Here is a 16,495-nt window from a genome sequence, read left to right as displayed (position 1 = left end):
GACAACTAAAACAGCTAGCTTCAGAGATTACCAGATGGCAAAAGGCAAACGTAAGAATCCTACTAACAGAAATCAAGACCACTCACCATCATCAGAACGCAGCACTCCCACCCCACCTAGTCCTGGGCACCCCAACACAACCGAAAATCTAGACCCAGATTTAAAAACATTTCTCATGATGATGATGGAGGACATCAAGAAGGACTTTCATAAGTCACTTAAAGAATTACAGGAGAGCACTGCTAAAGAGTTACAGGCCCTTAAAGAAAAGCAGGAAAACACAGCCAAACAGGTAGAAATCATTAAAGAAAAACAGGAAAACACATCCAAACAGGTGATGGAAATGAACAAAACCATACTAGAACTAAAAGGGGAAGTAGACACAATAAAGAAAACCCAAAGCGAGGCAACGCTGGAGATAGAAACCCTAGGAAAGAGATCTGGAACCATAGATGCGAGCATCAGCAACAGAATACAAGAAATGGAAGAGAGAATCTCAGGTGCAGAAGATTCCATAGAGAACATCGACACAACAGTCAAAGAAAATACAAAATGCAAAAGGATCCTAACTCAAAACATCCAGGTAATCCAGGACACAATGAGAAGACCAAACCTACGGATAATAGGAATTGATGAGAATGAAGATTTTCAACTTAAAGGGCCAGCTAATATCTTCAACAAAATAATAGAAGAAAACTTCCCAAACATAAAAAAAGAGATGCCCATGATCATACAAGAAGCCTACAGAACTCCAAATAGACTGGACCAGAAAAGAAATTCCTCCCGACACATAATAATCAGAACAACAAATGCACTAAATAAAGATAGAATATTAAAAGCAGTAAGGGAGAAAGGTCAAGTAACATATAAAGGAAGGCCTATCAGAATTACACCAGACTTTTCACCAGAGACTATGAAAGCCAGAAGAGCCTGGACAGATGTTATACAGACACTAAGAGAACACAAATGCCAGCCCAGGCTACTATACCCGGCCAAACTCTCAATTACCATAGATGGAGAAACCAAAGTATTCCACGACAAAACCAAATTCACACAATATCTTTCCACGAATCCAGCCCTTCAAAGGATAATAACAGAAAAGAAGCAATACAAGGACGGAAATCACGCCCTAAAACAACTAAGAAAGTAATCATTCAACAAACCAAAAAGAAGACAGCCACAAGAACAGAATGCCAACTCTAACAACAAAAATAAAAGGAAGCAACAATTACTTTTCCTTAATATCTCTTAATATCAATGGACTCAATTCCCCAATAAAAAGACATAGACTAACAGACTGGCTACACAAACAGGACCCAACATTCTGCTGCTTACAGGAAACCCATCTCAGGGAAAAAGACAGACACTACCTCAGAGTGAAAGGCTGGAAAACAATTTTCCAAGCAAATGGACTGAAGAAACAAGCTGGAGTAGCCATTTTAATATCGGATAAAATCGACTTCCAACCCAAAGTTATCAAAAGAGACAAGGAGGGACACTTCATACTCATCAAAGGTAAAATCCTCCAAGAGGAACTCTCAAGTCTGAATATCTACGCACCAAATGCAAGGGCAGCCACATTCATTAGAGACACTTTAGTAAAGCTCAAAGCATACATTGCACCTCACACAATAATAGTGGGAGACTTCAACACACCACTTTCTTCAAAGGACAGATCGTGGAAACAGAAACTAAACAGGGACACAGTGAAACTAACAGAAGTTATGAAACAAATGGACCTGACAGATATCTACAGAACATTTTATCCTAAAACAAAAGGATATACCTTCTTCTCAGCACCTCACGGGACCTTCTCCAAAATTGACCATATAATTGGTCACAAAACAGGCCTCAATAGATACAAAAATATTGAAATTGTCCCATGTATCCTATCAGACCACCATGGCCTAAGACTGATCTTCAATAACAACATAAATAATGGAAAGCCAACATTCACGTGGAAACTGAATAACACTCTTCTCAATGATACCTTGGTCAAGGAAGGAATAAAGAAAGAAATTAAAGACTTTTTAGAGTTTAATGAAAATGAAGCCACAACGTACCCAAACCTATGGGACACAATGAAAGCATTTCTAAGAGGGAAACTCATAGCTCTGAGTGCCTCCAAGAAGAAACGGGAGACAGCACATACTAGCAGCTTGAGAACACATCTAAAAGCCCTAGAAAAAAAGGAAGCAAATTCACCCAAGAGGAGTAGACGGCAGGAAATAATCAAACTCAGGGGTGAAATCAACCAAGTGGAAACAAGAAGAACTATTCAAAGAATTAACCAAACGAGGAGTTGGTTCTTTGAGAAAATCAACAAGATAGATAAACCCTTAGCTAGACTCACTAAAGGGCACAGGGACAAAATCCTAATTAACAAAATCAGAAATGAAAAGGGAGACATAACAACAGATCCTGAAGAAATCCAAAACACCATCAGATCCTTCTACAAAAGGCTATACTCAACAAAACTGGAAAACCTGGATGAAATGGACAAATTTCTGGACAAATACCAGGTACCAAAGTTGAATCAGGATCAAGTTGACCATCTAAACAGTCCCATATCACCTAAAGAAATAGAAGCAGTTATTAATAGTCTCCCAACCAAAAAAAGCCCAGGACCAGATGGGTTTAGTGCAGAGTTCTATCAGACCTTCAAAGAAGATCTAATTCCAATTCTGCACAAACTATTTCACAAAATAGAAGTAGAAGGTACTCTACCCAACTCATTTTATGAAGCCACTATTACTCTGATACCTAAACCACAGAAAGATCCAACAAAGATAGAGAACTTCAGACCAATTTCTCTTATGAATATCGATGCAAAAATCCTCAATAAAATTCTCGCTAACCGAATCCAAGAACACATTAAAGCAATCATCCATCCTGACCAAGTAGGTTTTATTCCAGGGATGCAGGGATGGTTTAATATACGAAAATCCATCAATGTAATCCATTATATAAACAAACTCAAAGACAAAAACCACATGATCATCTCGTTAGATGCAGAAAAAGCATTTGACAAGATCCAACACCCATTCATGATAAAAGTTTTGGAAAGATCAGGAATTCAAGGCCCATACCTAAACATGATAAAAGCAATCTACAGCAAACCAGTAGCCAACATCAAAGTAAATGGAGAGAAGCTGGAAGCAATCCCACTAAAATCAGGGACTAGACAAGGCTGCCCACTTTCTCCCTACCTTTTCAACATAGTACTTGAAGTATTAGCCAGAGCAATTCGACAACAAAAGGAGATCAAGGGGATACAAATTGGAAAAGAGGAAGTCAAAATATCACTTTTTGCAGATGATATGATAGTATATATAAGTGACCCTAAAAATTCTACCAGAGAACTCCTAAACCTGATAAACAGCTTCGGTGAAGTAGCTGGATATAAAATAAACTCAAACAAGTCAATGGCCTTTCTCTATACAAAGAATAAACAGGCTGAGAAAGAAATTAGGGAAACAACACCCTTCTCAATAGTCACAAATAATATAAAATATCTTGGCGTGACTCTAACTAAGGAAGTGAAAGATCTGTATGATAAAAACTTCAAATCTCTGAAGAAAGAAATTAAGGAAGATCTCAGAAGATGGAAAGATCTCCCATGCTCATGGATTGGCAGGATCAACATTGTAAAAATGGCTATCTTGCCAAAAGCAATCTACAGATTCAATGCAATCCCCATCAAAATTCCAACTCAATTCTTCAACGAATTGGAAGGAGCAATTTGCAAATTTGTCTGGAATAACAAAAAACCTAGGATAGCAAAAAGTCTTCTCAAGGATAAAAGAACTTCTGGCGGAATCACCATGCCAGACCTAAAGCTTTACTACAGAGCAATTGTGATAAAAACTGCATGGTACTGGTATAGAGACAGACAAGTAGACCAATGGAATAGAATTGAAGACCCAGAAATGAACCCACACACCTATGGTTACTTCATCTTCGACAAGGGAGCTAAAACCATCCAGTGGAAGAAAGACAGCATTTTCAACAATTGGTGCTGGCACAACTGGTTGTTATCGTGTAGAAGAATGCGAATCGATCCATACTTATCTCCTTGTACTAAGGTCAAATCTAAGTGGATCAAGGAACTTCACATAAAACCAGAGACACTGAAACTCATAGAGGAGAAAGTGGGGAAAAGCCTTGAAGATATGGGCACAGGGGAAAAATTCCTGAACAGAACAGCAATGGCTTGTGCTGTAAGATCGAGAATTGACAAATGGGACCTAATGAAACTCCAAAGTTTCTGCAAGGCAAAAGACACCGTCAGTAAGACAAAAAGACCACCAACAGATTGGGAAAGGATCTTTACCTATCCTAAATCAGATAGGGGACTAATATCCAACATATATAAAGAACTCAAGAAGGTGGACTTCAGAAAATCAAATAACCCCATTAAAAAATGGGGCTCAGAACTGAACAAAGAATTCTCACCTGAGGAATACCGAATGGCAGAGAAGCACTTGAAAAAATGTTCAACATCCTTAATCATCAGGGAAATGCAAATCAAAACAACCCTGAGATTCCACCTCACACCAGTCAGAATGGCTAAGATCAAAAATTCAGGTGACAGCAGATGCTGGCGTGGATGTGGAGAAAGAGGAACACTCCTCCATTGTTGGTGGGAGTGCAGGCTTGTACAACCACTCTGGAAATCAGTCTGGCGGTTCCTCAGAAAACTGGACATAGTACTACCGGAGGATCCAGCAATACCTCTCCTGGGCATATATCCAGAAGATGCCCCAACAGGTAAGAAGGACACATGCTCCACTATGTTCATAGCAGCCTTATTTATAATAGCCAGAAGCTGGAAAGAACCTAGATGCCCCTCAACAGAGGAATGGATACAGAAAATGTGGTACATCTACACAATGGAGTACTACTCAGCTATTAAAAAGAATGAATTTATGAAATTCCTAGCCAAATGGATGGACCTGGAGGGCATCATCCTGAGTGAGGTAACACATTCACAAAGAAACTCACACAATATGTATTCACTGATAAGTGGATATTAGCCCCAAACCTAGGATACCCAAGATATAAGATATAATTTGTTAAACATATGAAACTCAAGAAGAATGAAGACTGAAGTGTGGACACTATGCCCCTCCTTAGATTTGGGAACAAAACACCCATGGAAGGAGTTACAGAGCCAAAGTTTGGAGCTGAGATGAAAGGATGGACCATGTAGAGACTGCCATATCCAGGGATCCACCCCATAATCAGCATCCAAACGCTGACACCATTGCATACACTAGCAAGATTTTATTGAAAGGACCCAGATGTAGCTGTCTCTTGTGAGACTATGCCGGTGCCTAGCAAACACAGAAGTGGATGCTCACAGTCAGCTAATGGATGGATCATAGGGCTCCCAATGGAGGAGCTAGAGAAAGTAGCCAAGGAGCTAAAGGGATCTGCAACCCTATAGGTGGAACAACATTATGAACTAACCAGTACCCCGGAGCTCTTGACTCTAGCTGCATATATATCAAAAGATGGCCTAGTCGGCCATCACTGGAAAGAGAGGCCCATTGGACTTGCAAACTTTATATGCCCCAGTACAGGGGAACACCAGGGCCAAAAAGGGGGAGTGGGTGGGCAGGCGAGTGGGGGTGGGTGGATATGGGGGACTTTTGGTATAGCATTGGAAATGTAAATGAGTTAAATACCTAATAAAAAATGGAAAAAAAAAAAAAGAAAAAAAAAAAAAGATGGCCTAGTCAGCCATCACTGGAAAGAGAGGCCCTTTGGACTTGCAAACTTTATATGCCCCAGTACAGGGGAACGCCAGGGCCAAAAAGGGGGAGTGGGTGGGTCGGGGAGTGGGGGGGTGGGTATGGGGGACTTTTGGGATAGCATTAGAAATGTAAATGAGGTAAATACCTAATTAAAAAAATATTGATGAACAATAAAAAAAAGAAAAAAGTAGATTGTACTATATATAGTATTATATAACATATAATACAGATCATAAAATATTATGTATTAAAAACCAAAAATATTAGGTATTGTAATAATTATTTTATTATGTATAATTAAGTATATAATTTATAAGTATATAATTATTTAATATAATCAATAGTTATTTAATATATAATATATTCTATTCAATATATTAGAATTAAATGGATTCGCTCTTTGTTTATTAGGTCTTATATAATAGACCAGGGGGAAAAAAAGGAGCTATTTAGGTCAAAAAAGCAGTAAAAGCAGGTTCTTATCCCAAGCCAGTACCTTCTATTATCTACATAAGGTCCTCTCCTTAAACGATTGCTTCTTAAGCTTTCTCTTATTAGCCATCATAGCGAACTGTTTAGAGTGCATTAGACTTGTCCTCAGATGTCATTTGTCCCTCAGAATGATGTCCATCATGAAGTCATACTGACAGTTGGCATAGATAACATGCACAGATGCTGGGAGGAGAATGGAGGAGATGCTTGGCAGAACAGAAGTGCTCCCATGCTGGTAACCATGAAGCGCTCAGCAGAGTCTTCTTCACACCTTACTGCCCAAACTCTCCACGTCATCTTTGCTGACCTTTTCCCTCCATAGACTTGCGTGCTCCTGAAGTTACCTTTTAAAAAATACAATTTTATTTATTGGTTGAAAATTTCATACATGTGCACAGTGTGTTTTGGTCACACCCACCTCTTCTCTTCCCCAAGGCCATCTCTCACCCCATCCTCCCCAAACTTTATGTCATCCATTTGTTTTTCTCTATAACCCACTGAGTCCAGTTCATGCCACCCATGTATGCATAGGTGTCAGGGCATGAATGGAGAACCGGTTACCTACCAGGTACCACACCCTGAAGAAAACTTGGCTCTTCTCTCTTCAGCTTCTCACAGTCCGGGTTGGCCTGTTGACTGGCTTAGTGTTGTGCAGGTCCCATGCAGGCAGCTGCTGCTGACAGTTCATAAGTGTAACAATCCTGCCATGTCCATAAGCTACTTGTTTGGAAGCAGTCCCCTGGAACTTTCAAGTTTTCTGCCCCCTCTTCTACATTGTGTCCTGAGTCTTGAGGGTCTGTACTGTGTGGTTGAGCACTTCATAGAATTTTATTCTCTGTACGTTGACCTGGTGTGAGTTTCCATATTAACTGCTGTTCACTGGAAGCAGAGGCTTCTTTGATGTGGACAGAGACGTGCACTAGTCTGTGGGCTTTGAGGGAAGTAGTGGCAGGGGATGCAGAGGTGGCTCGGCAGTTTAGAGCACCTCCTGCACTCCCAGAGGTCCTGCATTTGGTCCTAGCATTTTCATCAGTGGCTCTTAACCAATTGTAATTCTCTGTTCCAAGTAATCTGATGCCTTCTCTGACCCCAAGCACACTAGGCACACATATAAGTAGGCCAATAAATAAAGTAAATACATCTTAAAGAAAAATTAAAATACTGAGAAAGAAAATGCATGGCTCTTTCAGGGGGCTTTTTTAGAAATGGATTCCTAGCAACTATGTCAGATAGCTTACAACTACTTTTTACTCCGGCTTCAGGAGATCAAGTGCCCACTTCTCCCTTTTGTGGGTACATGAGCATACATGACATACATTTTTTTCATTTTTTATTAGGTATTTAGCTCATTTACATTTCCAATGCTATACCAAAAGTCCCCCATACCCACCCCCCCATTCCCCTACCCACCCACTCCCCCTTTTTGGCCCTGGCGTTCCCCTGTACTGGGGCATATAAAGTTTGCAAGTCCAATGGGCCTCTCTTTGCAGTGATGGCTGACTAGGCCATCTTTTGATACATATGCAGCTAGAGTCAAGAGCTCAGGGGTACTGCTTAGTTCATATTGTTGTTCCACCTATAGGGTTGCAGTTCCCTTTAGTTCCTTGGGTGCTTTCTCTAAGTTCCTCCATTGGGGGCCCTGTGGTCCATTCAATAGCTGACTGTGAGCATCCACTTCTGTGTTTGCTAGGCCCCGGCATAGTCTCACAAGAGACAGCTATATCTGGGTCCTTTCAGCAAAATCTTGCTAGTGTATGCAATGGTGTCAGCGTTTGGAAGCTGATTATGGGATGGATCTCTGGATATGGCAATCACTAGATGGTCCATCCTTTCGTCACACTTCCAAACTTTGTCTCTGTAACTCCTTCCATGGGTGTTTTGTTTCCTATTCTAAGAAGAGGCAAAGTGTTCACACTTTGGTCTTTGTTCTCTTGAGTTTAATGTGTTTAGCAAATTGTATCTTATATCTTGGGTATCCTAAGTTTCTGGGCTAATATCCACTTATCGGTGAGTACATATTGTGAGAGTTCCTTTGTGATTGGGTTGCCTCACTCAGGATGATGCCCTCCAGGTCCATCCATTTGCCTAGGAATTTCATAAATTCATTCTTTTTAATAGCTGAGTAGTACTCCATTTTGTAAATGTACCACATATTCCGTATCCATTCCTCTGTTGAGGGGCATCTGGGTTCTTTCCAGCTTCTGGCTATTATAAATAAGGCTGCTATGAACATAGTGGAGCATGTGTCCTTCTTAACGGTTGGGACATCTTCTGGATATATGCCCAGGAGAGGTATTGCTGGATCCTCTGGTAGTACTATATCCAGTTTTCTAAGGAACCGCCAGAATGATTTCCAGAGTGGTTGTACAAGCTTGCAATCCCACCAACAATGGAGGAGTATTCCTCTTTCTCCACATTCTCGCCAGCATCTGCTGTCACCTGAATTTTTGATCTTAGCCTTTCTGACTGGTGTGAGGTGGAATATCAGGGCTGTTTTGATTTGCATTTCTCTGATGATTAAGGATGTTGAACATTTTTTTCAGGTCTTTCTCTGCCATTCGGTATTCCTCAGGTGAGAATTCTTTGTTCAGTTCTGAGCCCCATTTTTTAAGGGGGTTATTTGATTTTCTGGAGTCCACCTTCTTGAGTTCTTTATATATGTTGGATATTAGTCCCCTATCTGATTTAGGATAGGTGAAGATCCTTTCCCAATCTGTTGGTGGCCTTTTTGTCTTATTGATGGTGTCTTTTGCTTTGCAGAAACTTTGCAATTTTATGAGGTCCCATTTATCGATTCTCGATCTTACAGCACAAGCCATTGCTGTTCTATTCAGGAATTTTTCCCCTGTACCCATATCTTCAAGGCTTTTCCCTACTTTCTCCTCTATAAGTTTCAGTGTCTCTGGTTTTATGTGGAGTTCCTTGATCCACTTAGATTTGACCTTAGTACAAGGAGATAGTAATGGATCAATTCTCAATCTTCTACATGATAACAGCCAGTTGTGCCAGCACCATTTGTTGAAAATGCTGTCTTTTTTCCACTGGATGATTTTAGCTCCCTTGTCAAAGATCAAGTGACCATAGGTGTGTGGGTTCATCTCTGGGTCTTCAATTCTGTTCTATTGGTCTACTTGTCTCTTGCTATACCAGTACCATGCAGTTTTTATCACAATTGCTCTGTAGTACAGCTTTAGGTCAGGCATGGTGATTCCACCAGAGGTTCTTTTCTCCTTGAGAAGAGTTTTTGCTATCCTAGGTTTTTTGTTATTCCAGGTGAATCTGCCGATTGCCCTTTCTAATTCGTTGAAGAATTGAGTTGGAATTTTGATGGGGATTGCATTGAATCTGTAGATTGCTTTTGGCAAGATAGCCATTTTTACTATATTGATCCTGCCGATCCATGAGCATGGGAGATCTTTCCATCTTCTGAGATCTTCTTTAATTTCTTTCTTCAGAGACATGAAGTTCTTGTCATTCAGATCTTTCACTTCCTTAGTTAGAGTCACGCCTAGGTATTTTATATTATTTGTGGCTATTGAGAAGGGTGTTGTTTCCCTAATTTCTTTCTCAGCCTGTTTGTCCTTTGTGTAGAGAAAGGCCATTGACTTGTTTGAGTTAATTTTATATCCAGCTACTTCATTGAAGCTGTTTATCAGGCTTAGGAGTTCTCTGGTGGAATTTTTAGGGTCACGTATATATACTATCATATCATGTGCAAAAAGTGATATTTTGACTTCTTCCTTTCCAATCTGTATTTCCTTGATCTCCTTTTGTTGTCTAATTGCTCTGGCTAGGATTTCAAGTACAATGTTGAATAGGTAGGGAGAGAGTGGACAGCCTTGTCTAGTCCCTGATTTTAGTGGGATTGCTTCCAGCTTCTCACCATTTACTTTGATCGTGGCTACTGGTTTGCTGTAGATTGCTTTTATCATGTTTAGGTATGGGCCTTGAACTCCTGATCTTTCCAAAACTTTTATCATGAATGGGTGTTGGATTTTGTCAAATGCTTTCTCAGCATCTAACGAGATGATCATGTGGTTTTTGTCTTTGAGTTTGTTTATATACTGGATTACATTGATGGATTTCCGTATATTGAACCATCCCTGCATCCCTGGGATGAAACCTACTTGGTCAGGATGGATGATTGTTTTGATGTGTTCTTGGATTCTGTTAGCAAGAACTTTATGGAGGATTTTTGCATCAATATTCTTAAGGGATATTGGTCTGAAGTTCTCTATCTTTGTGGGGTCTTTTTGTGGTTTAGGTATCAGAGTAATTGTGGCTTCATAGAATGAGTTGGGTAGAGTACCTTCTGTTTCTATTTTGTGGAATAGTTTGTGAAGAACTGGGATTAGATCTTCTTTGAAGGTCTGATAGAACTCTGCCCTAAACCCATCTGGTCCTGGGCTTTTTTGGTTGGGAGACTATTAATGACTGCTTGTATTTCTTAGGGGGATATTGGGCTGTTTAGATCATTAACCTGATCTTGATTCAACTTTGGTACCTGGTTTCTGTCTAGAAACTTCTCCATTTCACCCAGGTTCTCCAGTTTTGTTGAGTATAGCCTTTTGTAGAAGGATCTGATGGTGTTTTGGATTTCTTAAGGATCTGTTGTTATGTCTCCCTTTTCATTTCTGATTTTGTTAATTAGAATGCTTTCCCTGTGCCCTCTAGTGAGTCTGGCTAAGGGTTTGTCTATCTTGTTGATTTTCTCAAAGAACCAGCTCCTCAATTGGTTGAGTCTCTGAATAGTTCTTCTTGTTTCCACTTGGTTGATTTCACCCCTGAGTTTGATTATTTCCTGCCGACATGACATATATTAACACAGACACAGACACATACAGATAAATTTTAAAAATATATTAAAACAGAGAGAGAGAGAGAAAAATTCCAGGAGAAGGCAGTTAGATAGTATGTCCACTTAGCAAAATATTAGTGGTAGGTTTTTTTTTGTTTTTTTTTTTTTTTTTTTTTTTTTTTTTTAGATCTGTTATTTTTCAGCCACAGATTTTTGACCAGGTTTATAGTATCTCCTGGGGAGCAGATCTTAAATCCATTCAGAAAACAAGTGGTTATCCCTATTTTTTCTTGTTGCTGGCGAGTGATCCCAGGATGCTGTGCACACGAAGCATGTTCTCTATCATGAATCAGCATGTCTACATTTCATATCACCTCCTGAGGTCACTTGCTGACTTGTCCCTTAGAGTCCCGATATAAGAGGACTATCCATGCCTCTCTTGAAAATTTGGAATCAGACCTAGTTTCCTTCCCCCTACTATTCTTGTCTACTCACCCAAATTAGTTTTCTTTAAAGAATTCTTTCTAAAGTATAAGATAATTTGTACTACTTCCTGAAAACACTGCTCCCTTTTCCCCAGAGGATGGATCATATTAGCAGAGCGTTTCTATGAGTTTCAGGCCAGCTCTCTGCAATCCACACCCTCACTTCCCCCTACACTGTAATGCTCCTCATCTCCTCTGAGCAGAGCACAGTACCACCAGGCCATTCACAGTGCTGAATGGACTCATCTCACCCTCACAGTGTGCCTACCTGTCCTCAGAGCAGGGACCGTTTCTTCATTTACATTTTAAATCACATCTGGCATAACTAGAATGAGCAGTAGGCATTGAAATATTTTGACTGGATAGTCATCGTGAACCTTAAAGTTTTAGTCCATAAGGAGTTTGTTACTTTAAGTAATTTTAAGCTTTAAATGCCAATATTAAGAATATTAGCCATGAGGCCTTGAGCTAGCTTAATTAGCATTAATATAGAAAACCTTGTTATTCCCAAACACAGGTGAGTATATAGATGGTTGGTGCTGTTTCAATTTTAGGATTATATCTGGTACCAGAAACACATTTAATGTACTTTTGTGGCAACTGACAATTGCATCAAAAATATTTTCATTCCCATGAATGCTTAACACATTACAGTTTATAATATGTTAAGTGCCTTTAAAAATGTCTAATGAGTGAGAAATGGATTTGTTTGTTCTTGTGATAATCTACTGAAATCTTCTCAAGTCTCTTTAAAATTATCTGCAGGTTATTTGTTTTCAAATACAGTTATTTGATTATTTTCCTCTGAAGCCCTACTTAATTCGCTAAGAGTAGTTTATCAAAAATTACCACAGCTTTCTGCTGACAGAATTATTTTATTTCTTTGAAAGGAGAATTCAGAAACATGAATAAAGCTGTCTATGTAAATAATAAAGCCTCAGAGTGTTAATATATGATTGATATTTTATCTAATTTGTAAATTATATTTGTAATCCATTACTATAGAAAAGGAGAGATTTATTTATTATATGTCAATATTGCTGGATTAGTATCATGAAATGTTTAAAGCATTTGTAGTTTTCATATTTTACCTTTGGCATATTCTCTAGATATTAAGGTGAGTTTTTTTAAAGTTATATTGGAATGAACAAATTACCCTTCTATTAACACCTGCTTGGTGAATTTGTTTGTGCAGTTGTTTCATTGGTGGCCATGAACCCTCTGCTTCCCTTTTAGGTTCTTTCATGGTAATGTAGAGACACATTTTTTTCTACCACGCTTTCCCTGATAATCAGTCTTTTTCCTCTCTGCCTCACTATGCTCATCTAGAGTGAAAGTTTTTCTGCATAGCATAGTATTCTCTTAACTAGGCAAGTTCTGTAAATTTAAACTAACCCATTATACTTAGTCTTTGGTAATTTTACTGTTATGCTAATATATATTAGGTTTAAATCCTTCATTATGTTGTTATTGTTGTTAAGAAACTTGATCTTTGTTTGAAGAAGTTGTACCTGATGGGGGAAATGTGGACACCTTAAACTTAATGCACATTCATTCTTTATTCAGAGATACGATTTGCTACACATCACCATATGTTGTATATATCTACTGTACAACCACTGTAACATGATAAATGATACCCAACTAAGTATAAAAGGAAGGAAAAGGATGTGGGCTCTATTTTTCCTACTTACAAGCAAGAACTAGACAGTGACTAATCCTCTTAAATAGTAGCTGATGGCTATCCTTTTGTTTGCAGAGAGACCTGATCCAGAGAAAGTAGCAAAAATATTAGTTCTTGTATGAATGTGTTATTAGTCAAGCCTTTTATCACAAGTTATTTCCACCTACTAGTGAGAAATAAAATTAAGTAGTTTTTGTATTTTTCTCAAATTTTGATTTTTCTTACAGTGAATAATCTGATTCACAAATTTTCAATCTACTCTAGTTTTAAAATCTCTAACTTTGGAGCATAACACAATGCTTGCAAAAAACTAATAGGTGCATCCAACTTTGGAAAAAGATGGAGTCGGCTGGAAAGAAAGTGACAAACTTTTCTTTTCTCTTTTTTCTTTTCTTTCTTTTTTTTTTCTTTTTTTTTTTGTTTTTTTTTGTTTTTTTTTTTTTTGTTTTTTTTTTGTTTTCTTGAGACAGGGTTTCTCTGTATAGCCCTGGCTGTCCTGGAGCTCACTTTGTAGACCAGGCTGGCCTCAAACTCAGAAATCCGTCTGCCTCTGCCTCCCAAGTGCTGGATTAAAGGCGTGCGCCACTTACTGCTCGGGTTGTGACAAACTTATGAGGTTAGTGCAGTTGAGGTCAGGTTAAGCCAGGTAGCAGCAGGAGAGAAGGTCCTGTGGCTGGCAGTCAGCTGAAGGAGATCACAGGGCTTCCCATTGGGGAATGATAGAATGAGGCTTGAGACAGGAGAAGAGGGTCAAGTGCCCTGAGAGTCATCTAAGGAATGTGGACTCCCTGCTGTATAATGATGGATACCCATGGAATGTTTTAAGCTAGGAGCTGAGAATGAAATTTGTGTGAGAATTATATTCACTTGCTGTTAAGTAGGTGAACTGAAGTGTCATTGAGAGATGCCTTTGGCTTACAGATGCCATGCAGAGGTGATTTGGTCAGATTAGACCAGGGCAAAGGAGCTGTTTTTCACACGAAGGCTGTTACTTTGGAAAATTAACTACAATGTCTAGGTTATTTTGATTTTTTGAATATATTATTAGATAATTTTATAGACTAAGCCTGAGAATATATAGACTTTATTATCTCACCTTAGAATATTACTCTCTTGTATTTTCTTAGATATAATAGTTTAAAGAATGAGAAGGAAAAAGCTTTTCGTTTTCATCAGAATCTAACTTGAGGAATCACATAGCGTTCTGAAATGTTTTCTGACTCTTATATGTGCTCCTTGTATGTGCCATATTTGCATTGGAAGATCTTAGGCTATTGCTATTTTTGTTATTTTTTAATCTATCATGAATAGATATCTCACACCTGCAGTAGATGTATTGTAAAAGCTATCTTCATAGACATTCGGCTCTAACATTTACACAAATGACTGTTTCTGTGCAATATTGAAAATAATGAGTTATCTCAATGTCTCCCCACCCCCACCCCCGCAGTCCTTCCTTGCACTGGTGAACCTGCTGTCCTACCCTGCTGTGTATGAGCTAACAGCCAATCAGGAGCTTCCTAATAAGGCAGAGTATTCTCTTCGTGAAGTTCCCACATGCATCATCGTAAGTCACTTTCTTTCAACTCTTCTCTTTTCTAATTGACTGCTGTTTGAGATTTGTAGCAAAAATGGTTCAGTTGGCAAATACACAGGACATCTACTGCTTACTAATATCTGAATTGATTACACATCACTACATCATCCACCTTTGACTTATCTACCAGTGAAAACTTTGGTTCAAGACATGTAGCAGTTCCTTTACCTATCAGAATGCAAAGCTAACCCTCTACAATCAGGAAAGCATGTTACCATACGGACAAACTTCTTATAATTGAGTTTAAGATGATCCATTAGCTTATATGGGTGTTATAATGCCATTCTTGCATGGTTCCCTTCCTGACTAGGATAATTGGGATAAATTATAGCCAAGGAGTCTAATATCTTTTCAACCTGTTTTAATGAATTATTTATTATGTCCATGAGGACAGTATATGCATACTTATTTAATTTGAAACTTAATTCATACTCAAAATTGCCCATATGATTAGCTCGGTTTAACTATTAAAGGGGACCTATATCATTATCTTTGATCGAATATTAATTATACACAAATGAATAGATAATATGTGCATAAATACAAATACACAAGGATTAGTAAAGAATTACTTAATCCTAAAGTTCTGTTTCTAACATTACTTTCACTCTGTCATTTTTGTCTTATATGTTATTGGTTTTAGAAATGGTTTTGTCCTTTCTGTGTTTCACCTTTTGAATTCTTAAACTTGTTTTCTACTGTGGGAAGGTTTTGGTAACTATTTTGAAGTAAAATGTAAAGTTGAATAAGTTTTCCATTAAGCCTTTAAGAATCTAGGATCTCTTATTTTCTTAGATTGTTTCAATCCCATCTTCTTGTGCTCAATTTTATCTCATTGATCATTGCTGTGATGAAACACCATGACCAAAAGCAATGATGGGGAGGAAAGGGTTTATTTATTTCATTTACAGTTTCATATAACAGTTCACCATCAAAACCAATGCAGGCAGGAACTCAAACAGGGCAAAGGCCATAGACGGGTACTGCGTACTGGCTTTTCCCCCCTGACTTGATCAGCCTGCTTTCTTTCAGATCTCAGGACCACCAGTCCAGGGTGGCACTACCCATAGTCAGCTGGGCCCCTCTCCATCAATCACTAATTAAGAAAATGCCATAAAGGTTTGCCTATAACCCAATCTTATGGATGTATTTTCTTAAGTGGGATTCCCTACTCGCAGATGACTGTAGCTTGCATCAAATTGATATAACACTGTACAGAATAATAACCTATTAGTGAGCTTGTCCCTAGAGGAAACCGAGTCTCTTTCTTTCGGCAGCCATTGATTGCTTGTAGCACTTCATCTAGGAGTGGGGCTTTGTGACATGTCTCTCATCCACTTTGCAAAGTTGACTGGTGCTCTCATTGTTCAGACAACCAGACTGCTGAAGGTCCATGGGTGCAGCTTCTCTATCAAGTATAGAAGATTCTGTCTTGCTGCCGACATCCTGGCTCTCTGACAATTAAATATCCCTATCCCATCCTCTGCCACTTTCTCTGAGCCTTGGGTGTAGAGGTTGCATTGTGTATGTATCAGTTGGGGTTGTGCACCCCATGTTTACTCATTCTCTGCATTTTTATCTGTTGTGAAACTCTGAAAGAGTTTCCATCTACTCAAAAAGAAGCTCTTTTGGATAGGAGTGAGAGCTATAATTACCTCTGGGTTAAGTACAAGAATTTAG

The 16,495-nt window shown here is 38.8% G+C and overlaps 1 protein-coding gene across 3 annotated transcripts in view; it reads left to right on the top strand.

Moving 5' to 3' along the window:
• Tbc1d32 (TBC1 domain family, member 32) overlaps positions 1-16,495 on the top strand; it is a 214,676-nt gene that overhangs the window by 85,123 nt on the left and 113,058 nt on the right. For all 3 annotated transcript variants that reach the window (NM_001033385.3, XM_011243191.3, XM_011243192.3), the window contains exon 21: positions 14,669-14,785. In NM_001033385.3, coding sequence (NP_001028557.2) covers positions 14,669-14,785 — 117 coding nt within the window. The remainder of the gene's footprint in view (positions 1-14,668; positions 14,786-16,495) is intronic.

This window comes from Mus musculus, chromosome 10 (genome assembly GCF_000001635.26).
Source record: "Mus musculus strain C57BL/6J chromosome 10, GRCm38.p6 C57BL/6J".
NCBI classification, from domain to species: Eukaryota; Metazoa; Chordata; class Mammalia; order Rodentia; family Muridae; genus Mus; species Mus musculus.
This window is presented reverse-complemented; position numbering and strand designations above follow the sequence as displayed.